Genomic DNA, 26029 nt, shown 5'->3' with positions numbered 1-26029 from the left:
AAATTGATGGCTATCATTATTAAAAAGGCGTAGCCCTTTATAAAGCCTGGTGACAAAACTAAGTAGTAGTGATAATAGTGCGACTTGACTGCTACGTCTAAGACTTTTACTACTACTTAGTTTTGTCACCAGGCTTTATAAAGGGTCAATAGGGTCAATAATATTTTTTAGGATGTATATTAGATCCACTGTCTACTTTTGGTATTAGGAAAGTAGTGGACTATAATGTTACTATATTATATTGTTACTGATGGCAATACCTGCTCTGCTTGCTATTACTGTATATTCAGTCTAACAGGATGGTTTGCTATGTATAACCTCTGTACTCTATTCTTATTCTTTATATGCACGCTCCTATGTACTTTGGAGAAATAACTGCTGAATTCCTCATTGCCTATATCCAAGATACATTACACTAACAGTGAAGGTCATTTCACAAATCTATACTTATGTTACCCCAAAACCAGATTCTCTGGCGACCCCAGGGTTATCTTAGGCTTTGTACATAAGATGAGACAACTATACTTTTCCTTTTCTTTTCATACTCACTTCAGAGACTGTGCTTTGAAATCGAACTTTGCTCTTGCTTGTGTCATCTATAAATAGGATAAAATGGAAGGACACAGCAAATGTTATAACAGTGTACAAACCGCACAAACCCATGGATGACAACACTTTGTAGATATTAAGAATTGATTTAGTTACAGACAGAAAAATACATGTACGGAGAAAATTAGCTCTACTTGAGACACAGCACATAGAATATGGAGGATTCACTAACATCTTGTGAAACGGAGTCAATTGGATATTTTAGTTTGAGGTGATGTTATGTTAATACCGCCAGGACGTAATTAAAAGAAGAACACCGCTTTTATCAGTACCATTTACATAGTAATGTATCATCCCCTAAATACATTTACTGAGACTGGCCTACTCCTTACAATCTTGGGAATTTATAGTGGGACTGGATGTGGTAGAATCAAAGCAAATCTAAGTAAGTGAAAGACTTTGTCGGCATTAATGCCCATGATGTCTGAATCTGTGTAAATATAATGAATAATGTACGGCAGAGAAATAAGCCCTTCTGTAGTCTTCTGATATACCAACGTATAAGGGTAACATGTATTATTGATATCGTAGCTGTAGGCCTCGCCTACATATGGGATAATGAGAAAAAGGGCTTATTATGGGTCCTCGATTTCGTATAGACAATCTCTTGTGTCACCCCCCTCTACCTCTAGATTGTAAGCGGGACCCTCAATCACATTGTGTGAATTGACTACTACTCTGTAATGTCTCTTTGTCTGTACTTGAACCCTACAAATTGTGAAGTGTTGCGGAATATGGTGGGGCTATATAAATAAAATCCCTTATTATTATGAGAACCAATAAGAAGTGCCAAGGGGCAATATAACAAGTCGATGGGTGCTCAGTTAAAGGAGCCTTTACATCACCTGAAGCAGACAGTATATAGGATGATCACTCACCCCTATACAGTTTGCATATAGTCAGCAGTACATCCCCTGTGAATATGGGAAGATGCACTGCTAAGAATAGCTATTTCCAGACCTGGTATAACAAATGCTCTGTTTCCACTGAGCGATGATCAGGAACGAGCAATCTTATGGATGCTTTTTTTGCCCTATCATCAGACTGTGTAAAGGGCACCAAGAGTAAACCAGTTCCTTCATATATCTTATTTATCATCTTGGAGCTGCATATGTCTCAGCGGTAATTTCCTCGCATTAGGAAAAGGATCAGAAGCAATATGTTTTTATATTTTGTGTCTAGTTTCAACTCTCTATGAGGTTCTATGTTCGGTGAATGTGTCCATTCACATCTATGGTTCCAATGAATACCAAAAGAATATCCTTTAGTCATTTGCCCGGTTTGTATACCATTTCTTGTATCGTATACAGTTTTTGGCCAATGGGCAACATGTGGCGTTTTATAGTACAAATCTAGAGACATGTGTCGGAGATATACAATAGGAATACTTCCCAATATATACATCAAAACATGCTGTAAATGTCATGTGAACAGAGAATTTTTAGTGCTTCACTTTCAATTACAATAGTGACACAATATTCAACTACTACATTACATTGTCTAGATGTTTTTGCCTAGAAAAGCGGCCATTTTGAATGCGAGGCAAATATACTATAATATCTATCCCTTCACCAGGGTTCATATAGGTTCATCAAGCCTTCAAAGTGGCTTCTTGCTCTGTATATATATATATATATATATATATATATATATATATATATTCACGAGTTGGTTAAAATGTCACAAAGTGTCACACAAAATATTAAAACATATTGCAATGAGTAACCAATTACTATTAATTATATAACACATATATTAGAATCAGGTTTTAACATGAGACATGTTAGTTTGTTAGTTTGTTACATTCTATTAAAAAATTTGAATTAAAGTAAAAAATGAAAAAGATGATGTGCTCTAAGAAATAAGACACAATGATACAGAGTGAATTATCTAATGAATTCATGCAGGGGACACCATCTCCCAAGCCAACATGCTGCTAAGTATGAGTTGTCATTGCGTTTTCTCTACCACCCGAAGCTGGTGCAAAGCAAATAAAAGAAAGCTGATGGATGGCAATTGCTCGGCTACTAATGATTGGTGCTATTGAATGAAAGTGAATGGAAGATATTGCTATGGGCCAAGCAGCGGTTTAAGGTTATCAAGAACAGACCTCAGACCGAGATCTCCTCTTTGCTGAATCGTCTACATTAAGGAGGTCTCCAAATCGTTCATTAGTGATAAATTGGTGATGAGAAGGGACAATCCCAGTGTGCCTCCTAGCAGCAATATCAGCTTCTTCTTGCTCACGCTTAAGTCTTCGCTGATCCTCTAAAAGTTTCTAAGATAAAAATGCCATTATTGGGCTTGTGAATAACCTGGCTGTCAGCGCAGGTCTGGGCATCAGAGCAAGCAGTAAGGGTTCAAACAATGAAGACAATAATAATAAAGCCTGTGACACTGCCACTAACTCATAGCTGCACCACCGGGCACAATATACACATGGCACTGGGAGAAGAAGCATCAGACAAGGTGGTCCGATTTCACTGAACGCCCAAAAGTTTCACCTTCAAAGTTCCAATTGCTTCGGCAATCACACTTTATTCAAAACATAGAGTTCTTAAGTATGTACCCCAGCCACTGGACCACCTTGTTTACTGCCAAATCCCCTACTCCCAGAAGAAGAGCAGAAATACTTAGTGTCAGTGTCACTTTAATAAATAAAAAATAGCTGTTGCATAATGGCTCCCTTCTACCAACTATAGTAGTATAGTAATAACTATAGACCTAACCCTTGTATACTGTAGTGTACAATCTATCATATTTTGGACTATAAAATGCACTGGATGATATAGGAACAATATAACCAAGTTACAAACAAGAAACACAATTTGGATTAATAGACGGTTTTTTCCAAATTCAAAGACAGAAAAATACTATGTCTTACTAAGACACCTAGCTGTGGTAAGATATTCTGTGCCATCAATATATTATGGCATTACTTTTGAGGTCACCTTAAGGCTGCATTCACACGGAGTAAACGCTGGCGTTTTTTGTGTGTTTTTTGCACATAGCGCCGCGTTTACGCCGCGTAGCGCCGCGTTAACGCCGCGTATACGCCGCGTTAACGCCGGGCAACGCCACCGCTAAATAGCGCGGCGTTAACGCGGCGTATACGCGGCGTTAACGCGACGCTACGTGGCGTAAACGCGGCGCTATGTGCAAAAAACACACAAAAAACGCCAGCGTTTACTCCGTGTGAATGCAGCCTAAGGGTTTTCTTGTCTGATTACCGGCCTATGGTTGGCTTTAAAACTTCAATACTCGGAATCTGCCCTACGTCAGATCAGACTATCCAAAAAGTTGCACATTTATTGTCAATCTCTTAAAGAGATTCTCTTCCGAAATATATTTTCTGAAAAATCTGAATAGGTAGCAAAGCTATATTGTTCAGATTTTACAAATAGCATCTACGGGCTGTGGACAATTTCTGCATGCCGTAGATTTCCAAATCTGCAGAAATTTGTTAAGTTCTCAAAGATTTTCCTTACAGATTTTATCACTCTCGGTGTAGTAGGGTGAAAAAATCTGCAAGTATCCCGGAAATCACCATTGTGTCAAAAATGCTGAGTAGGTTTTATATCAATAGTGCTGACCTGTAACACTACACGGACATTCCAGGAGACATATGAAGAACCACTTGGTTCAGGTTAATCATTAAATCTGCAGTAAGACATTCGATTATATGACAGGGCAAGATGAGATACAAAGATTTTCTGTTCCCCTGGAGAAAGTTTTAACAGGTTTACGAATAACCCAGTACTATAAATGCATTATATCATCTCAGTTTGAGACCAGATCTAAAAACATAAAGGTAACGTCATGCTATAAAAATATCATGTCATCCCCATGCATTTGATGTAGCAAAAATTCGTAATGGGAAGAATACCTCTTTGCTGTCATAACGGCGGCGGACGTATTCTTCAGGGTGATCCATGTATTCGAGTGGTGTAAAATGTCTTGGAGATTCAGAATCTACTTAAAAAAACAATAAATGTTTAATTAGTGCAATAAAATGTTAACTCTGGTGGCACACAGAGGCCGAGACAGCAGACAGGACAGTCTAAAACCAGTTCTAAAATACTATGTCACTGCAACCAAACTCTTCAGAAAAGCTTGTTTGTGATCCCGCTGACATTGAGTCAAACGGCATGAGAAGGGATAAGAGCTGATGGACAGAAATTTGACAAAACAATTATGATGCAGTCTCAAACAGGACAAAACTGAATCGAGCAACGAGATGTCTAATGGACAAAACTTGGTTCAGCAAATATTGCCCCAATTCAAGATCTTAACACCAGCACTGGTCTAAGCCAAAAATATAAATTTCATATTAACTATATAAAGCCTTTATAATTATAATATCTAAATTAAATGGGGAGATCACCTATCTATTGGATAAGTGACAAGCGTCTGCAGGGAAATCTAGTCCTGGGCCTCCTACTGGTCATGAGAACTTGAGCCATTATTTCCCTTTATAATGGATTGGCAGTCATACTGGTTCTGCACTCAAAATCTATTAGAATAAAGAAGATGGCCAAGGTTTGCACTGGGATCTCCAAAATGGAATACACCGGGATCTCCCGAATTCAGACACGTATCATTTATCCTTGGATGGGTAATAAAAGTGGCGATCTTAGGACTACTCCTTTAAAGATTAATTTTGGGCAGGACCTGAGAACGGAATTTGCATACAGCTACTTGTTAGTCAAAGGCTACTAGAATATTGGAAATTTTGTAACAAGAGTGAAATCTAAAATTTGACCTAGTGCCCCTTCACAACCTTTGGGATACTGGAAATTATGTAACACATGCAAAATCTAAATTTGACCAAGTGCCCCGTCACAACCTTTAAGATACTGGAAATTATGTATATAAATTTGACCTCGGGCCCCTTCAAAACCTTTGGGATACTGGAAATTATGTAACACATGCAAAATCTAAATTTGACCAAGTGCCCCGTCACAACCTTTGAGATAGTGGAAATTATGTAGCACGTGCAAAATATAAATTTGATCAAAGGCCCCATTCATAAGAATTGGAAACGGCCAAGAAGATTGCTGTACGTATACTTCAGTGCAGTCCTAAGTGAGACAGCATTAAAACCATTGCCTAAATGAGATCTCTACTCCGATCTACAGGTCACTGGATTAATAGCCAAATAAGAAATATAGCTTTGTGTTCAACTAAAATACATCCAAGGCTGAATATATAAAAGTGGCTACGTTTCTTTATGCATTGCACTTAGGAACAAATCCATGTACATGTCAGCTCAGAAGGAACACAGACGGGAAGCACAAATGTGGATTCAAGAGGAAATGAAGGTGGATGACAGGTAGAGATGGTCGGTCACACAGATGAAGTGTCACATATTGGCAAGATGCAGAAAAACTCCACCTCCAGTGACTGCTCCACCATCACTCGGCTGATTGTTGTTTGTATCCAAATCGTAACATAAAGGAAACGAGACAATATCTCCATTATTTAGAGAGTCAAGACAATCATGTTCTAGATTAGCATTATCATGATCTAAATTGTTAACGTTTAGGCAGCTCAGTCTCTCCACAATGTCAAATGAAGACTGCCGCGTAGGAAGACAAGGCTTCTCTTCCACACCTTCTGAAGGCTTAAGTAGGTGATCTACATGGCTTTCCTTGGATGGCTCAATAAGGTCACAGTTTTTTTCTGAGGTATCTGAAGACTTTTTTGGACTGTCCTGTAATGGCTTCTTTAATTTGAAAGGCAGGGGACTTATTAGATATATATTCCTCTGAATAACCTGCCGCTCAGAGTTTGCAGAGGACTTTGAGTTCTTGGCCATTTTCTGTTCATGCCTCCGTATAGTGGTAAATCTTGTGTAGGAAGCCGGACAGGAACTCTTGCAGGTGTTCATTTTGTATTTTTGGGATGGTTTAAGGGTACTGGTGCCACTGTCATTGGAAGTGTTAGAAAGTTGGTCAGTCTCATCTGTGCACACAGAAAGAGTATCAACTAAAGCAATGTCACTGAGGTCAGAACTCATCTCTTCTACATTACTACTAGGGGTGGAGGTCTTGTGTATCGGCAACTGCATATTTGTATCCTCATTTTTCTTCAATGGACTCTCCACAAGAGACTCGGCAGAGCCAGTAGTCACCATTCCTGTTCTTGGCTGTGAAGGAGTAGGGGAAACACTTTGTCCATTGGATAAATCTAAGGACGGCATCGACCGGGACCTTTGTATGAGTTGCTCAAATGCTGTTACGCGTGAAGATACTGTGTGTTTGGGAACATGCTCAGATCCTTCAATTCCAAATTTAAGAAAGGCCCCATGCTTTCCTTCCTTCTCAAAGTGGTTAGCGATATCTCTGACGTTGGAGCAAGACAATGCACTCTGTAACGAAGATCGGTTAATGTGGTGCATATCTCTGTACATCATGTTGAACTCTTTGCCACCTGACCTGAGATTGGATGTGAATGAACATTTTGCGGAGTTCATGGTGTACTCTTGCAGGCTCATGGCGCTACCAGATTTTACCTTATAATCCTTGTAGGATTTTCCCAGCATATTATCTACACATCCATCGGCTTGCATTCTACACGATTGTTTGCTTTCAAATGATGTCAAAGGTTCAAGCAAGTTCTCGCAGCTCTGTGCTTTCTGCTGGGACAGAGACGCACTCTGCTTGTGCCGGTCCTGGGCAGCAGCTATGGGTTTGAATCTGGATGGTAGAATTTCACCTATGCAAGCTTTTGCAGCTGACAAAGATGACTTCTGCTTATACAAGCTGCCTAATGAATTACTACCACTATATGATCGCTTGTTTAATGTGGAATGAGAAAATACATGAGCATTCCCACCTGTGGGGTCCATATGCAAGCATGAAGAATAGAATAAAGGCACTACGTTAAGATTATAATAATTATAGTAAATGTAAGCACGGATATGTATCACTAACATAGACTCTATAAAACTAAAGGCAAGATTCCTGCTGTCACTTTCCCTCTGTGACTTCATGAAATCACTTTGCATGGAAATAATACATTTTGGAAAATTTTTGAAAACACATGGATATCATGAACGCAAGAGTTGTTGTAAAGTACACCAAATTTATTTAAAGGGGCTATCCACTTTCTACAATTCTTGTAGAAATACAAATGTCTTTCCTTGGGATAGGCCATCAATATTAGATCTGCGAGGCTCTGCCACCTGGGACGCCCTGCAGATCACCGATACTGCGCAGATCTATTATTGATGGCCTATCCTAAGGAGAGGTGTCTAATATGTTAAGAGGTGCATCCTCTGACCTCCACGTACCAGAATCTCCAGTCTAGGAGCTGGTATGGATCCACGCTATAATTTAGGCCAATTTCTGGTGTAAATTATAGTAAATCTGTTAGGCTGCAGAGGTAACACCCTCTTCCATCAAGCTCCCCACCAGATGCGACCAGAAAAGTGGCACTTGAATTGCAAATTGGCAGAAAGTCGCAATTTTTGAATGATTTTAAATGACAGACTTTTAGCCAATTTTTTACACCATTTTCTGGAGTCCAAACAATGATACGTATCCCAGTATACTTTCTATGAGCCTATACATGCTCTACTTGCCTCTCCAAAGAGTGCAAAGCAGAACAAAAAGGGTTTCAGTACTTCTGCCACTTTGTTTTGGGCAATGGTCGGGTCTCAACAACTGGACCACCACCATTAAAAACTTCTGATGTGTCACTATGACGTTTCAGAAAATGGTTAATGTTTTACCCTATATGAAAAGCACGCCTTAGACAAATTTGCTACAGTTTGCACAATTTTTGCTGACCATGCGTCTTATGTCATTATTGACATGTGACTGCTAATGACTCCTAAGACATCTTCAAATTTCACTTTTTAAGATGGGTGTGGATTAGCAGTCACAGATATTTGACATATACATCACCAGAGATATTATTAGTCCATTGCACTTGTTTTTGTAGGTGAGGTATCACCATGTGAGCTTGCCTTCTAAAGTAAACCTAGTCATACTGACCTATGAGATCATCTCCTATTATAATCCAAATTCATATGTAAGAACTGCACTCAGCTACACCCAAAAGTAAACCTGATAGGGTCACAAAGATCTTTATGGTTCACGCACCTTTATTGGAGGCAGAGCTGGAGGGGCGTCTGTTCAGGCCGCTCAGTCCCTGGAACGGAATATCTCCTCCTTCTAAAACATTTTTGTAGATCTGTCTTTCATTCTCAGAAAGTGGAGGCTCCGGGGAAGTCTCTTTGGCGCGGTTGAAGTTGTAGCTAGGTGTGTATGAGCTATATAGAGACACAAAACATGAACACACAGTAAGACAGACTTGTTTCCCAGCTATTTCAACAGTGAAGAGTCTTTTGGCAAATCCTATTTTCCAGTCCATTAGTGTTTGTTTAATCGCTTTCATAATCTTGAAAGAATGCAAATGTTTGCAGGCAGTGAAAATCGTGGAGCAGTCCCCCTGCAGGCCAGGAGAATCAACAGCAATATTCACTTAAATGGGTCACTTCCTGCTAAATTAGGAAGTTTAACCCATTTTTAACACAATGTAAGAAATTTATTGAAATTTTAGGAAATGTAAAGTATTGCTCATATATTGAGATAGTGTACATACAGCATTCCCAACATTTATTATTGAAACTGTTAACCTCTTTATCAGGTACAATCCAATCAGGTGTGGACATACGCTATAGGAAGCTGCATAGGGGCCCTTCAGACCAGGGGGGCCAAGTAGATAATACTATATGAGGGGCTATGTTTATTCCTATAATATCTCACAATTACTGGTGGATTAGTAGAATGTTGGTGATTTTCTGGTGAGTCTTAAATGAGGTGGTCTATAGCTGGCCATAGAGTAAGCTGCTGTGACATCATATGTGGGTTTCATGTAGGTAAGCTGCAGTGACATCACAACTATGTTTTAGATAAGATGCTGTAACACTACAATCCTGAGTGGTTCAGACATCTCAATTGTGCTGTTATCAGTTTAAGGCAATGTGTCACCAGAAAATTACCTATTTTTTTAAACCATATTTTCATATCAACTCAGGAAAGCTGATGTGACATCAAATGAAACACCAGCCATGCAAGCTTAGGAATGAACATTGCATATGTACCATCAAATTAGGAGTTTAAAATCCATGGGTCTATACACTGCTCTTGGATGGTGGTATCTACCCCTCAATCCAATAATATTGTAAGAAGGAAAATTCTGTAAATAATGTCTAACAGCAGACTACAGGCAGATGCTTGCAGTAGCCTGTACTCTCTCTCTCAAGCCCCATGCACACAACTGAGTGTGCAGTACAAGGCGGTTTCCAATGACCGAGCAACAAATTCAATGTAGGACGGAAGGCACTCCAATGTCATCCAAGTGTCTTCTGTTAAAACAATGGAGCCCCTCAACCTGTGTACAGTCATATGCATGAGGCCTAGGGTGCAGCATATACGAGCAGTCATAAAACAGCAGCTATCCTGCTTTATTATAAGATCACTTTCACTTGTAAATTCCTCCAAACGTCCTAAAAAAAAGAGACTTTTTGTGTCCATCATTCATTGACACATTGAATCTTACTACATTTCTCCAGATGAGTTTCACCGCAGGACAAGCAGACACATTAGAAATATCTGCGAGTGGTTTTATTTATGAAATTTTCCACCATTAGTCACCTGCAGCCTGTATGTATGTATGTATGTATGTATGTATGTATGTATGTATGTATGTATATAGGTATGTATGTATATGTACGTATGTATGTATATATACTTTTCAGAATGGTTAATGTGAAACAAGTTAGAGAGCGCTTGTCTGATTGCTCGATTTATAGCCCCTCTCTCTGCTGTCCTAAATACTCATGAAGTTGACATTTATTCTGATTCCAGTTTATTTCATTTGTTCCCACAGTTGTCAGCTTCAGGTTAAGGCCATATTTGGTGGAGAAATTGCTTTTTTTGTTTCAGATTTTTTTGAGCCAAAGCAAGGAGTGAACGGAGCAGAAGGGAGAAGTAGAAGTCCTTTCTTTATATTTTCAATTCTATTGGTAGCCACTCCTGGATTAGGCTCAAAAAACAGCAACAAAATCTGCCAAGTTGTCAGTCAGCTCATCTCACAGATTTCACAGTAAAGGGAACTTATCAGCCTGCCATGTATCAGAATACATATCGGCTGCAAATCCAGCCAAGGACAACATCTGCAAGGAGTTTGCGTGGGTTTCCTCCAGGTACTCCACTTTCCTCCCACACACTGATAGGGAATTTAGATTGTGAGCCCTATATGGGACAGTGGCCACAATGTCTGTAAAGTGCTGCAGAATATGATGGCGCTATATATAAGCTAAATAAATAGGACAAATGTAGCAAAATTCTTAATACTACCGTGTTTCCCCGATAGTAAAACACCCCCGATAGTAAGACGTAGTGGGACTTTTTGGGGGTGGGCTAATGTAAGACATACCCCGAAAGTAAGACATAGTGGGACTTTTGGGGGTAAAAAGAATGTAGGATACTGTCTTACTTTCGGGGAAACACGGGTATATAAGGCGCACCGGACTATATGGCGCAGCGCTGTCCGGTGCGCCTTATATGTGATTTAAAGCGGCGGCACGCCGACTTTGCCGGAGGCCGCTTAACACCCCACGTGCCAGCCGCTTCTATTCATTTCAATGGCACGCTTCCATTGAAATGAATGGAAGCGTTCGGCACGCGAGGAGTTAAAGGGATTCTACCATTAAAAGAAGTTCTTTCCTCTGACCACGTCGGAATAGCCTTAAAAAAGGCTATTCATCTCCTACCTTTTGCCATAGCCAGCGCCGCCTTCTTCCTGAGCTGTGTCCGCCCCTTCTGTGTTCGTCTTCTTTGGGCCTCGTGGATGACGCATGCGCAGTCGGCTCTAAAAGGCTCTCGCAGCCAGAGCCGACTGCGCATGCGTCATCCATGATGCCCAAAGAAGACAACACAGAAGGGGCGGACGCAGCTCAGGAAGAAGGCGGCGCTGGCTATGGCAAAAGGTAGGAGACGAGTAGCCTTTTTTAAGGCTATTCCGACGTGGTCAGAGGAAAGAACTTCTTTTAATGGTAGAATCCCTTTAAGCGGCGGCCGTCGGCAAAGTCTGCCTGCCGCTTCCATACATTGCAATGGGAGCGCGCTATTCAAATAGTATTCACGCATCTCTAATTTCAATTGTAAGAAGTTACAATTGAAATTAGAGATGAACGAATACTATTTGAACAGCATGCTCCCATTGCAATGTATGGAAGCGGCCGGCGGCCACCGCTTAACTCCTTGCGTGCCGCCGCTTCAATCAACCCCTGTCATTTTTTTTCCATTTTTTTGGGGGGGTGGGCTAATGTAAGACATACCCCGAAAGTAAGACATACTGGGACTTTTGGGGGTAAAAAGAATGTAGGACACTGTCTTACTTTTGGGGAAACACGGTATCACTTGCAAATGTTTTATCCCATAATACAGCCTATACAATAAAAAATAAAAATAATAATTTTCTAGCATAGCATGGTGTCTGTCATTACTGCCTCTTGGGGTAATAATGCATTTTATTTATATAGCACCAACATATTCTGCAGCACTTTGCAAATCGAAGACAAAATGAGACTTTACTGAGTAATAAATCAATAGACACATCAGCCAGATTCAGTCAGGAGATGGGGACTCCTTGTATCATAATGATCTATGATGCTAAGAGTCCCTGCGTACCTACAACATTACTGTTCCATACTGTATACAGTCAGGACAGTGAAGCAGGGACTCCCGGACTCAGAAAGCACTATGATACAAGAAGTCTTAGGCTCTTGACTGGGCTCGGGCAGGGAAATCCAGATGAAATACAAACCAGACTGGTCCAGATTCCACCATGTGCATGGGGCCTAAGGGATTCGGAGTGGAAGCTTTATGTTAAACTTCTGACGTGGAACTAGGAGTCCCAATAGTTTGTGCATGGGGTGCACATGGAGGTAGCTGGAACTGTGCTCTACTCATAGTTTACAAGTCTTGTTCATTCTGTCTAAATGATTTAGAGCTGCCAAACCCACACACATTCCAGGGCTGGCAGATACTTTACATATCCGAACACTGTAGCATTTACAAGATGCATGCACATTACATAGAAGCATAGCAGATATTACCTGACAGCAACCCCACCCATCACCTAACAGACACTGCCCTATACACCATACACAACAGCAACACTTACATAGGTCACAGAACGCACAGACAGCTCCTTCTCTATTTATGGGCATTTTAATACATTCCTACAAAGCAGTCACCCTTGCAAGTTACCAAACCTTCTCCTTGGGGGGTAGAGATGGTGTGGCCTGAAACATTGGATGAAAGCAATGGAATGCAGTTAACTCATTGCTACCCAGTGTTTATCTGAGCGATTTCAGGATAATACCAACCACACAAGTAACACAGATTATTCTGCTGACTGTGGGGTGACACAACCAAGATGTGGTCATTCAATGCAGAACCAATGGAGATCAACATCAGTAACATGACTTTTGGATATGGGATGTCCCTCACTCCTTCCTAAAACCACCCAAACTACAGTAAGTATTGACTTTGGAATAAATGCACAAAACACTTTATTTTGGGTGTCAAAATGGCCACAGCTTTATTAAACTCACAGAAGTAAAATAATGACAGAAGGAGTCAGGTGAAGTGCTAGACCATTGGGATTCACGAATACTGTGAGATCCCCAGCTGTCTGACATACAGCACCCGGCCAGACAGCAATAAATAAATAAAGGGGGCGGCACGTTCCGGCTTGCAATTCTAGCAGAGCCAGTACACTTTAAGGGCACCAACGACCCTGTGCTTAACCACTGTGCCCGCCCCTGGATGACGTTCCTATTCCGACATCCTTCAGGCTGGCCATTTCCAAAGCTCAGCCTGTTCACCACCATGAGGTTTAACCTCCTCTATTAGTTAAAATAAGTCCACAATAACTTGCCTGCAACTTCCACCTGACTCCTCAACCGCAAAAGTAAAGCTGTGACAGTTTACCAGTAGTCCATGTGACAAGTAACACTTTATCACATTCTACTTGACTATCTTTATTTCATTTTTTTTTTTTATTATTATTATTTTTTTTTTTTAATACTTATTGAATTAATTTACTTCCACACTCATTGCCAATGCCATGAACAATTAACTCCAAAACTAAACGTTCAGGCAAATGACAAAAATATGGACCAAACACGACAAACCCCCGACTCACGAAGAGTCATCCTACAGCACTCAGGAGAGGAAAAACCCCCTGTGGAGGAAACCTCTAGGGAACCATGGCTGGAGGACTGCCCTTCCCTTGGGCTTAGAAGGATAATGCCAACAACAATTTGTGAAACTCATCTCAGAATTGTATATATAGATCCAGATACACAATGACAGTAACAAAGAAATGATACAATAATACATTATACAGGAAAATGTAAAAAAAAACAAAAAACAAAAAAAAAAACAATTGTAAAATAGTGATTAATAGAGGGCGGGCGGGAGGGAAATGCTTCATCCAGGTCTTGTGATGAGAAAGAGGATGAAGGTGGATGAGACAGGAAGTGACATCTATTCCTAAACTCCTCCCTCCCTACAGTGACACACTAAGCACTACATACTCCTAAAGCTGAATATACCCAGATATACCGTTAAAGCTGAACCATTCTGTATAAATCTACACAACTACTGCACAAAGAAGAAACTGCAGGAGTTATTGGTTCCCCCATCCCAAAGTCATGTCCCCCTTTGCCGATGGCTCCGGGGGTGTCTCTACAATACTGCAATAAATACAGTACAGAATGCAGACAAAAGTGCAAAAATAGATGGTAAATCTGGCAAAATTCTGCCCCACTACAGCAAGGAAGGATGCTCAGAAAGGTGACATTTATCAGCTTGCCTTATGGACGAAGCACCGCTATATGGGCAGCATGTTGCTGCAGAAGTTACTACTATTACATTGCAGCACTGAGTGGACTTATCTGTTTATTTGCTTGTACTGCTTTCCATCAATTGTGCATCAAACACCCTATTCTTGTATAAATGTGCGTTCCTTCAGATAGTGTTATACCAGCCTGATGAAGGGACCTTATAGCAGTCCCCAAAGGTCATTTTTTGTTAGCCATTAAAAAAGGTATCAACTACTGAGGACTCTCAATCTTTACATTTCATTGCAGCACTGGGGTCATGGGTTAAGATTTAACCAAGAACAACATGTGCATTTGTATGTTCTCCCCACGCATGTTGGCATGGATATCTACCACAATGATTCCTACACTACAAAAACATACATAGAAGTCAAAGAGGTTAGTAGGGCTAGAAAACGGGGTCTGCTGGTTTTCCAAAAACATTACCACATCTGTCCATGGCTTATATCTGGATTGGCAGTTCATCTCTAGTTATTTCGTATGGGATGAACAGCAATACCAGATACAGCCTATAAACAGATGTGGTGCTGTTTCTCAAAAAGAAACCAGTTGGACCCAAATTTAACTTTGGTGGTTCATTACTCATGATTATGAACCATTATTATACTCTGCGGTCTGAAGTATAATAATTGGAGGCTGGAAGAAGACCCCAAGGGAGGGCATAATGCTTTGAGGATGCCCAGGATGCGAGTGAGAACAGAGTATAACGGTTTATCAGGTTTCCATACCTCCACGTATTATAATCTGAGGTCTGAAGAGAGACTACAGTATAATAAAAGTCATTCCACTTTGTGATGAATAAGTTCAGCCCAAAATGAATCCTTGGACCAAACCACCAGAAACAAATCGGTTTGGCCATCTCTAGTCATGGACAACCCCTTTAATTGGCTGTGTAAATAAAATTAGATCACAAGACCGGCTCATCACAAGGGCTATATACATCAGATGTAGGTCACCTGAACCTATCAAATTTATAATGTGTATGGCAATGTCATTCCCAATTATAGATAATAGGGCAAAGAAGGATCTGCCATATTGTGCCTAATACTTTATTTTCACATCCCACCAAGCCAAGCATGCATGTGTATCTGAATATCCAAAGAATAGCTATCAGAACGGTATTGTATGTGTATGGGCAGATTTAGGCATTGAACAGAAATGTGGAATATATTAGCTCAATATATGAAAGGATAAATAAATTATACCATATCAAATATAATAGAAATAAGTCATGGAACTGATGTATATGTAATACCATAATATAAATGTGTAGGTTCACCAAAGCTATATGTTCTAAATGAATCCTCCATACATCCTGCACAATATTCTCTCTAAGCTCTACAACCCTGAAAAGAACGTGTTAAAACGTTAATAAGAACAGAAATTCACCCCGAAGTGCTGTATGCAAATCCTGGAGATATTTCCTGCATAACTTATGCTTTTAACAGAATAATTTACAGATCACTCAGTACACCCCCACCCGATTATGACGACCGAAACCCCTCCAGATCTTTAAGGGATTTAATATTAGGTCAAAACATAGTGAGATCATCTAAGCTGCTCCACATCAGCGACTCAACATTTCCTTGGCCCTGTCAATCACAGAAACACCTCCTCCCTCGGTACACAGACATAGCAGAGCTGAGGTTGTCACTTCGCTCGGTGGCTCCGTCACTTATTTGTGATATTATAATCATGAGTTTATTTAGTAATTTCACCTGTTACGCTGATATAGCACCTAACCTTACACCTAACTATGTGATCCCTTAACATGCTGTAGGTACAACCTATAATGTAGACATAAGACATGAACAGAAAGAAATGATGAGCTGCTATATCTATATGTAAAACCACAGGCATCAAGAATTGTGGTCCGCCTGTTCTTACCCTGTTAGTACCAGTTGATATGAAGACAGTCTTTGATGGGTTTTGGTGGTGGATAGGTGATAACATGTTTATGTAGTGTATTTAATATCAAATTCTATTATATAAACCCATTGCAAACGACAGAAATTGTAACCAAAGTAGGACGGATGGGATGTTATTAATACCAATGTACACAAGGTGGTAAACACACATGACCTATTTAGGGGATAACTGAGGCGCATTAACGTAGGGTATAATTGTACATAATAAGGATAGCAAGCACGGGAAACATATATTGTAACATTGTAACTTACTAGGATGGAAGGTCGTCTGGGCGGCTCACAGCAGCATTCTGTAAAAATCCAAGAAAAGTAGTCATTGAGATGGAGAAAACGCAGACAATATCCTTTGGTATGCTGTGCAGTTTGCCATTGTACCTCCATGAATGTATGAAAACTTTAGCTGCTACCGCGGTGTGCGCTCATGTCTAGAGACAGCCAGCATTCAGGGCAGTCCGTTTTCTTTACAATGACTAGTCGCTTTTTATGTCTGTAAATGAGTCACTGCCTACAAAGCCAGCACAGGCAGATAAGCAGCTGCTAGAAGAATAGCAAGCCTGGAATTGTTTTCACACAGTTTTTCCTTGAGAGGTGCAATCCCACATCTGAGTACAACTCATCCACAGAGACTGCAAGTGTAGAAGAAAATCTCTGGAGGGAGGGCGCTATCTGAGGCGTCTCCAAGACTTTGCATGTAAGAAAGGGATTAATAAAACCGCGTAATAAACGATGATAACAGGAAGCCATTGCTATATTTTGTAGGTTTATGTAAGTAAAGCAACAATGGAGAGGCCTTACCAATGATTCTCTAATTCGATTTGCTCATTAGAATTATTTTTACTGGCCACAACATTAAATCTACATGCTTTATATTCTGCACTATGAGGCTAAGCAGTCTCATAGGCAGCACGTTGCAATGCATGATTTGCCCGGAAACCTCCCTAAGCATCAACTTTTTCATTAACCTGTACTACAGTAGAATTGGACCACACGGCTTAGCCTTCAAGTCTAGTGCTTTCACTACTCATCCTTGGACCACTTTTTGTAGGTACAAACCACTGTATGAGAAAGTTCCACAGATCCTTATGCTTATTTGACCACCTTTCACCACCTTGACAGGTACCATTGAAGTAAGATAAATCAATGTTTTTCTCTCCATCTGTTTTATGGCGGTTTGTGCAGAAAGATGTCCCTGAACAAGTACCAAGGAACTCTAAACTTAGATAGGAAAATGCAGTAAACTGTAGTAAACCGCAGCTATAAAATATTTTTCTCTGTGGTTTTATTAAATATATAAAATATAAGAAAATGCTTGTGTTTCCGCAGGTAACATTGACCAGCAGCTTTTCTGCACTGTTATTCTTACTATATGTGGATTAGCATTTTACCGTATCAATAAAGTAAATGACGTCCCTACTTAGTCTAACCCCTTTTTCCTATAAAAGTGCTGCATTTCCCCCATACACTCAGATTGGAGAAGGCAAAAATGCAAAGCAGTGAAAATGCTTTTTCTGCAGCATTTTTTAGCTGCAATTCGATACATGTGTCCTTAAGCTAAAGGATCCCCCCCTTTTAATGGTCGGCAGGATGCCCTCTGTTTCTGTATATACTGCCTTATATTATAGGTTGGATTGATCCCTGATGTTGTTCTTCTTCGATCCTGCCGACTATGAATTACACTATGTCAACTTGCTTGACTGTTTTTTCCCAAATACTTCCAAATTCTCCATGTGCTAATATAGCATTTGTGTTTTAGGTATTATTTGGCCATATCTATTTTCACTTCCTAATATTTCCAAAACTTAGGGTCCATTCACAGGGAGTAACATGCCACGTCACCTGGCATGTATACGGCGTGTGAGATTTTGAGCGCCGTAAAAGCTTCCATTGATTTCAATGGGAGCCTGGATCGTATACACCGCGTTATTTTGCGGCCGCAAATTCACGGCCGCAAAATAACGCGGCGTATACGATCCAGGCTCCCATTGAAATCAATGGGAGCTTTTACAGCGCTCAAAATCTCACACGCCATATACGTGCCAGGTCACGCGGCACGTTACTCCATGTGAATGGACCCTTAATGATGAATTTCCCTGAAAACAAGTAAATCATTCCATAGAAAATATTCTTATTGGAGATATTAAAGTATCTAGAGATCGGTAACTAAAATCCCTACAAAATACTTAATAGAGTATCAAGCAAAGTCTATAGGATGAGGCTCTTGGAATTCATTAGAGGCTCAAGTCTTACGCCGGGAATTAAAGCGCTTTGCTTGTTAACCCGGTAACTAAACATCAAAGTAGATACCTTACCTTACCAATGGTAGGATTAAAGTCCTAATTTTAGTCCTGTCTAGTCTATGCTGCCTGGTAATGCTAAATTTAGCTAGGTAAAACCAGGGCGGATTTGGCACTTCTGGGGCCCCAAGCAAAGATGTAACTAGGGGGCATCCTAAAACCGCTCCTTTTACTGTCTCCACACACAGTATACAACTCCCTTAGGGTGACTGCCTGTCTGTATGTGATCTGGGGGGGTCCCATGCACTTGCTTGGGTAGCTCTGATCCTGGGTAAAACATAGGAATACCTGCAAAGGTTGACTTGAGGTACCAAGGTGGGAAGAACCCAAATTGTTAATATAAACTTAACCTTTATGTAAGTGCTAGCTCTTAGTGGTGTACCCAAAATTAATATAGGGGGCACCAGTTCAGTGGGATATGGTGCTCTATTATGCCTCTCCCAAGCACCAGGTATGTGTTTTGGAAGTATTGCTTAGATAATCTGAACTCCAGCCTATACCAGGATATATCGTTCCAGAATTTTAAGTCTATGGAGATACTGTATGTATAGGTGACTTTACACATGAGCTAGGACCTCTTTTGGGTACACAACTTGTCTACAGATCAGATGTAAAGTCGTAAGGAAAAAACATCAGATTGCAACGTTCCAGGTAGTGTCCAATTACACAAATTGAATGGGACATTTTCATTTTGGTATGTATACCTACAGTACATTCAACATGAGCACCAACTGGCAATGTGCATATTGGAAGTACGTATCAATATCATCATCAATATCATGTATTGCTTAGTACATACAGCAGGTCTGGAAGCGGATTATGAAAGCGATTGTACCGATCAGCCAAAGCTTTGCAAGCACAAACAAGCAAAGAGCGAGATGGCTAGACGACATAACATATATGTACAGATTTACAATATACATCAGAGGTGCCTCTTGTAGAACCAACAACATGGTGCACCAACAAGACAGGGTGAGCGCCCAGGTGGGTTACATTTTGGCAGATCTATAGTTCTGTGGGAAGGAGGGAGGTAAGAAGACTTTCAGTAAAAGACTAATAGTACCCTGACCAACACCTTCTCATATTCATCAGTGCAAGGCCCAGGCGATGCTGCTCCAGTACACAGGCTTGATGGGAAGAGAATTAATTATTCTTCTAAACTGAGATTTAACATTGTGAAATGAAAGCGAGCGGTGGGAAATCATTTCCAGGGTGTTAATTGATTCCAGAGAATCTGAAGATTAGCTTTTAATAAGATTCTGTTACGAGGCCCTGCTGATACAGGAAAATATCTGCCTCTTCGGGACACTGTAAAGAACATTTTAGTGAATTCTCATTCACCAATTTCATTTTTTTTTTTTAAAGCAGAAATGCAATAACGTAGTGTTGGCAGAGATTTCAGGCTGAAGGACTGGGGTGAACTTTATATTCCTTCAGATCTAAAGGTCTATAAATGCAATGGCACACTTGTTTAGGTTTCATTCATTAAAGGAGTTTGTCAGGTCTACGACTTCTCATAGATGATCTCAAGAACAGGGATCCCTTGTAATTGCCAGACATTGCCAAGTGCTATACTCTGCTTCTCTTCAGCAATCCCAAATAGCTGAATACAGAAACTACACGCGCGGGCTAGTATTCAGTTCAGATGGGGGTACCCATTTTTACGATCAGTATGCATCCCAGTGAATGGACCCCCACTGATCAGACACTTAATACCATTCACAGGATAGGGGGGATGTGCCAAGATTAGAAATTCAATTTTAACACATGTAATTACTTAAAATTAAGAATTAGGAATAGGATAATCCAGATAGAAATTAGGGTTTTTGCATGGTCTCCCAGATGCAGGCACAGTGTAGTATAAGTAGCTATCACCATGTTAGATGTGGTCTAACAGATAGTGATTTAAAGGGGTTTTTTTTCTTAGTAATGTCTGATCTAGTTAGGACTAGGAGATGGTGACTCTTCATATACTATAAATATATATTTATTACAAGCCTAAAAATTATGTACATGTCCGCAATACCAGTATTGTGAATGGTGCTGAGCTGCAATTCCATGTAAGAAATATCTAAAGCAGGGGCATAGCCATAAGGGTTGCAGGAGTAGCATTCACTACCAAACCCTGGAGCCTGAAGGGGACAAAACTCTCTACAATATAAGATCACACTAGAATTATAGTTTGCACCACTAAGTAAGTGGGGGCTAAAACCTCTCTACAATAGGAAATGACACCAGAATTGTAGATTTTGCACTGGGACCTAAGAGCTTCAAGTTACATCTTTAGTCTAAAGTGATTGTCCATGACTAGAAAACCGGGGCTGTCCATTAGTTCTTACATTTCTCCTTCTCATTTCATTAGAGCTGCAATACCAGATACAACCCATAGATAAGTAGGGCGCTGTTTCTAAAAGAAGACAGCCATGGTTTGCTAATCTTGTGCAATCTCTTCAAGAACTGTCAATTCAAATTTTCTATGTAACATTGTATAATGGATAGAAAGCTGCACTAGCAAGATGGTGAAAAAAAAATCTGGGTTGGGGTTGTCTGGTTCTACATGAGAATGCACCGTCGCAGATTCACAAGTACATGCCAGCCAGATGTTACTGTTCTCCAGGTCGACACATGCACAGACATATTATTGTGGAATTGTATGATGACAGTATGTATAGGAGAATATTGTATATAGTAAGATGAAGCAATGTCACATTGTCTGTACTCATTCCACAGGCCAGCTTGCAGATGGGATTAGTGTTGTTATGACACAAGCCTTTCTTCATTCCATATCTTGCAGACACAGTTTGCTCTATATGCGAATTGACAGTAGAAAGAACTTTCATACCATTTTATCGGAAGCTTTATAACACTTGTCCATTCTCTCTAAATCTGCATCTAACTCAGACTCGTACTGATAGAGGTCTTTCTCTAGCTCAGTCTAGTTGAAGAAGAACAAGACAATAACAGAACAGACATTACACATTGCAATAGGTCTCCAGAGGTCATTGTAGGACACACATTCAAGCTATAGGACGTGTAGATTTGCTCATCTGTTTGGTAGATGAACTATAACAAATAGAAAAGCATTAACGGAAATTACGTTTTACATTACAGACTTTTTAAATCTTTCAAGAACACTTTGAAAACTTCATTATCTTCCTTAAGTACGTAAAACAGATGTCAAAAACTTGTTTGATTCCTTTATTACTCTCTATTACCTTGACAACACACTGCTAAAAGCTTTAAATGCATCCATTTAGCAGAAACCGTGCTCAAAATTTAAAGGGGTATTCCAGGATTTTTTTTTTGTTAGGATAGTACACCTCAACATAGGGTGCAACACCCAACATGTCGCACCAGTCAGCGGACTGGGGAGATTGTTGCACATAGGCAAAAGCTTTGGTCTCTAGTGCATATATCAAGGCGCAACAATACACCTAGCATAGTGGCTGTGTCGATATAGCAGTTCAGTCCCATTTACTTGGATGGGACTGAGCTGCAGGAGAAAGTGACTGACAGCTGAGAGCTGTAGCCCCTTCAATCAGCGGATGATAAGCGTGATGGACCCCACTGACCTTATATTGATGACCTATGCTAATCCCGCAATACCCCTTTTAGTCCCAGACCCCATGTTGTGAAAAAGCGCTGTGTTTTGCAATACCTGCAAACTGGTTGGAATTCTGGCTAATCCCATGTACACAAGTGCACCATGGATGCAAACCATCCCTTTGTTACAGACATTTTGTATCATGGTCATCTGAATACAGCTTTATAGGATACCTGTCATCTAAACAGATTTCCTATAGAGTAGGATATTTTATTCATGTCTAATCATAGGTTATAACTGGTTTCAGTAAGTGCCCCTGCCAAAAAACAATCAGGGCACCTTCACAAATAAATGGCACCATTTGAGTTAGGGCTGCAAGGAAAGGAAATGTAAACTTTCTTGCGTCAGAGAGCGCACAGAGGACTTAGAGAGGAGGGGGATGTATAGCAAGATATTTTCTGATGTCCCCAAAAATCCATAGGATCCTACATACACATCATGTGCAAAATGATCATAATTTATATTTTTAGAGAAAAAATATCTTCATGGCCAGAAATGGCTGAAATAACATTGAAAGAAATGTAACCATGAATGTGACACTTAAGCTCTATTCACATGAACAAGGTTACCTGACATTTTTTACATTTCCGTCACGTGACTGCATTTCTCGCCAGTTTCATAGATCCCTCAATAGACTCTATGCAATCTGGAGCTCCTTGGATGCAAAATAGTCATGAAGAATGTCCATATTTTATGGCCATATTTCTAAGTGAGCCATGTTTATAATGGCTCACTTAAAGGGATGTTTCAACAATATATTTTTTATATTCTATGTTTAACACATTATTATGGAGACTGCCATCTTGCCTAAGATTCTCCTCTTCTTATGTTAGCAGGATTTAGTGATATGCTTTAGAGCAGTCTCATGGCCACAGGCAACAAACCAGAGAGATGTCTATGCAAGAGTTTTCAAGACATGCTATTTACATGGGGTGGGGGTAGATAAACTGTGACATCATCTATTGTCATTTGTGAATGCAATGATGGGTCAGTATTGACATCTAGAGAGGTGTATCTTCTATTCTAATCCTGTCTATGGCTCTGTTCCCACGGAGTAACACGCCGCTCATTCTGACGCGTAAACACGTGTCAGAGTGAGCGCTGTAAAACAGAATCCCATTGATTTCAATAGGCTCTTTATTACGCGTGCTACACATTGAAATTAATGGGTTAAAAAGCCTTCCAATGTGTAGCGCGCATAAGACGCGCATGGGATTCTGTTTTACAGCGCTCACTATGACATGCGTTTACGTGTCAGAATGAGTGGCACGTTACTCCATGGGAACGGAGCCTATGATATAAATGGGTAGACTGCTGCACAAGAAATCCCTACAGAATTAGCAAAAGTCAGTTTATTATTATTAGGCTTAGTGGCCAAGGTGAAAATTGCAGCTTTGAGTGCTAAAACAAACAAACAAACAAAAACTTAAATAAATAAATAATTAAAATAAATCATTTTCTCTCTCTCATGGAATATTTTAAAATATATATTTAAAAAAAGTATTTTTGTTAAAGCTACAGTATCTGACAAGTAACACAGATAAGGATGGCTACCTGCTATACATACAAACGTACACATATGGTATTAGCTAAATATTAGGGTCACTGAATCAAATGGAGCTAACTGGTAGCTGCAGGCATTTGCTGCACTTTGTTTTTTTTAGCTTATTAGCTTTCCTTAGTCTTTTAATAATTTGCAATATACTGCTTTGTTTTTCCATATAATTCTACTCTACTCATATTTTACCATCTGGAGCTGTGTGTGTGACAGAAGGAGTAGATGGAGGGATGGTTGGGTGTAGTGCAGAGCTGTGTGTGTGACAGGAGGAGTAGATGGAGGGATGGTTGGGTGTAGTGCAGAGCTGTGTGTGTGACAGGAGGAGTAGATGGAGGGATGGTTGGGTGTAGTGCAGAGCTGTGTGTGACAGGAGGAGTAGATGGAGGGATGGTTGGGTGTATTGCAGAGCTGTGTGTGACAGTAGGAGTAGCTGGAGGGATGGTTGGCAGTAGTGCAGAGCTGTGTGTGACAGGAGGAGTAGATGGAGGGATGGTTGGGTGTAGTGCAGAGCTGTGTGTGACAGGAGGAGTAGATGGAGGGATTGTTGGGTGTAGCAGAGCTCAGCTACATCTGAGATTGGACCACAATGGAGACTGCTGTGGACCGATCTTAGACTCAGTCTCCTCACAGACGAGCCTCCGGCAGAACCAGCGTTGATTGGCTGAATGCTGTACTCTGTATGGCATTCAGCCAATCAATGCTGGTCAATGCATTCCTATGGGAAAAAGTCAGTTCCTGCATATCGCAAGCTGACAGGGATCCCGACCAGATAGTGGCGTAATACAGGTACTTGGGCATGTTAAATGCCCCCGTGCATGCTTCCCCTGCTGTCCCAGTTACATTCCAGAGGTGTTGTCCTCATTTCCTGAGGTGTCACAGTGGACTTCGGGACTCTCCTGAGTCGAAGTGTGGCTTCCCCTGAAACTAAGCATTTTTCCCCATAGACTATAATGGGATTCGATATTCGTTCGAATAGTCGAATATTGAGGGGCTATTCAAAACGAATATCGAATCTTGCATATTTCACTGTTCGCTCATCTCTATTTTCACTCAACAAGTTCTGGGAATGTTCAATGTTCTTCACACTTTGTCATCTTCCCGCGAATCTGTGAGTTCACTAAAAAATGGTAGATTGCCATAAGGATTCCAAATGTTGCCAGCTGATGTGACATTATGAAGAGAGAGGCCAGCTACTGACAATGATCAACACACAGCTAAAGGTGTCACTGACATGCTAGAGCTCAATTTACCATTCCCTAGGTTAGAATCTGTTCTAGGTTTTTATTAAAAAAAAAAAAAAAAAAAAAAAAAAGGACCCATATGAACACCCGAATGGGTACATCAATAAAAGAAGGCTGACGTAACTAGTGAAATAAGCCAGACAGCCAGTCCTCTGTGTGCACATCACTGGTCAGCATGTGTGCGAGTGCGGAAAGCTCTCTTCTGCGATGAAACAAATGTAGAATTGGAGGTTCTGGGTCCCAGGACTATTAATACCATCAGGACAGTCAGCATTTATACTTTGACTACAGTAGTAAGTTTTATGAAGTCACACTTCCTATCCTAGACAAACTCTTTACTCTGATCATACTCCATAGACATGAGCAATAGTTGTTTAGCCAACAATTATCTTCCTCAATCATATGTATGAGATAAATCACTGCCAACTTATTTCTGTAAGTGCTCATTCACACTACAGGATTCAACAGCCATGTGCATGCGGCACCATAGATATTAATAAATATGTTCACATGTGGTTTTAATAGTCCATGTGACTGGTCAGAGATCCGACAATTTCACAATTTAATACATTCAAGTCTATGAGGGATCCCATGAAAATGGGTTACCCTAATGTGTACACTTGGCCATGAAAAAAGGCCTTTTTCAGGACAGAGTGCGTGACACATTCATCTGAATATGCACCAAAAGAAGGATCAGATGAGTTTAAATGTAATTGATCTGATTTTGGTATCATGTCTGGTACAGTTGAAAGCAACAAAATTCAATATCTATGGCCAGCATTAGGTGAACCTATCTAAGGGTCCATTTGTGGTCCATAGTGCCTGTTTTGTCCGATTGTGACCGTATCTAAGCTCAAGATCCTGTAGT

General features: G+C 40.3%; 1 protein-coding gene across 5 annotated transcripts in view; it reads right to left on the bottom strand.

Moving 5' to 3' along the window:
* The window catches only part of SORBS1 (sorbin and SH3 domain containing 1), a 121624-nt gene that overhangs the window by 19993 nt on the left and 75602 nt on the right, over nucleotides 1-26029 (bottom strand). For 4 of the 5 annotated variants that reach the window (XM_075258137.1, XM_075258138.1, XM_075258136.1 and 1 more), the window contains 6 exons: nucleotides 21601-21693; nucleotides 16717-16754; nucleotides 8718-8887; nucleotides 4496-4581; nucleotides 2720-2887; nucleotides 550-596 (listed from right to left, as the gene is read on the bottom strand). In XM_075258137.1, coding sequence (XP_075114238.1) covers nucleotides 550-596; nucleotides 2720-2887; nucleotides 4496-4581; nucleotides 8718-8887; nucleotides 16717-16754; nucleotides 21601-21693 — 602 coding nt within the window. Of the gene's footprint in view, nucleotides 1-549; nucleotides 597-2719; nucleotides 2888-4495; nucleotides 4582-6003; nucleotides 7447-8717; nucleotides 8888-16716; nucleotides 16755-21600; nucleotides 21694-26029 lie in introns of all 5 variants that reach the window. The other variant, XM_075258134.1, reaches the window with a different exon arrangement.

This window comes from Leptodactylus fuscus, chromosome 10 (assembly GCF_031893055.1).
Source record: "Leptodactylus fuscus isolate aLepFus1 chromosome 10, aLepFus1.hap2, whole genome shotgun sequence".
Classification (NCBI taxonomy): Eukaryota; Metazoa; Chordata; class Amphibia; order Anura; family Leptodactylidae; genus Leptodactylus; species Leptodactylus fuscus.
This window is presented reverse-complemented; position numbering and strand designations above follow the sequence as displayed.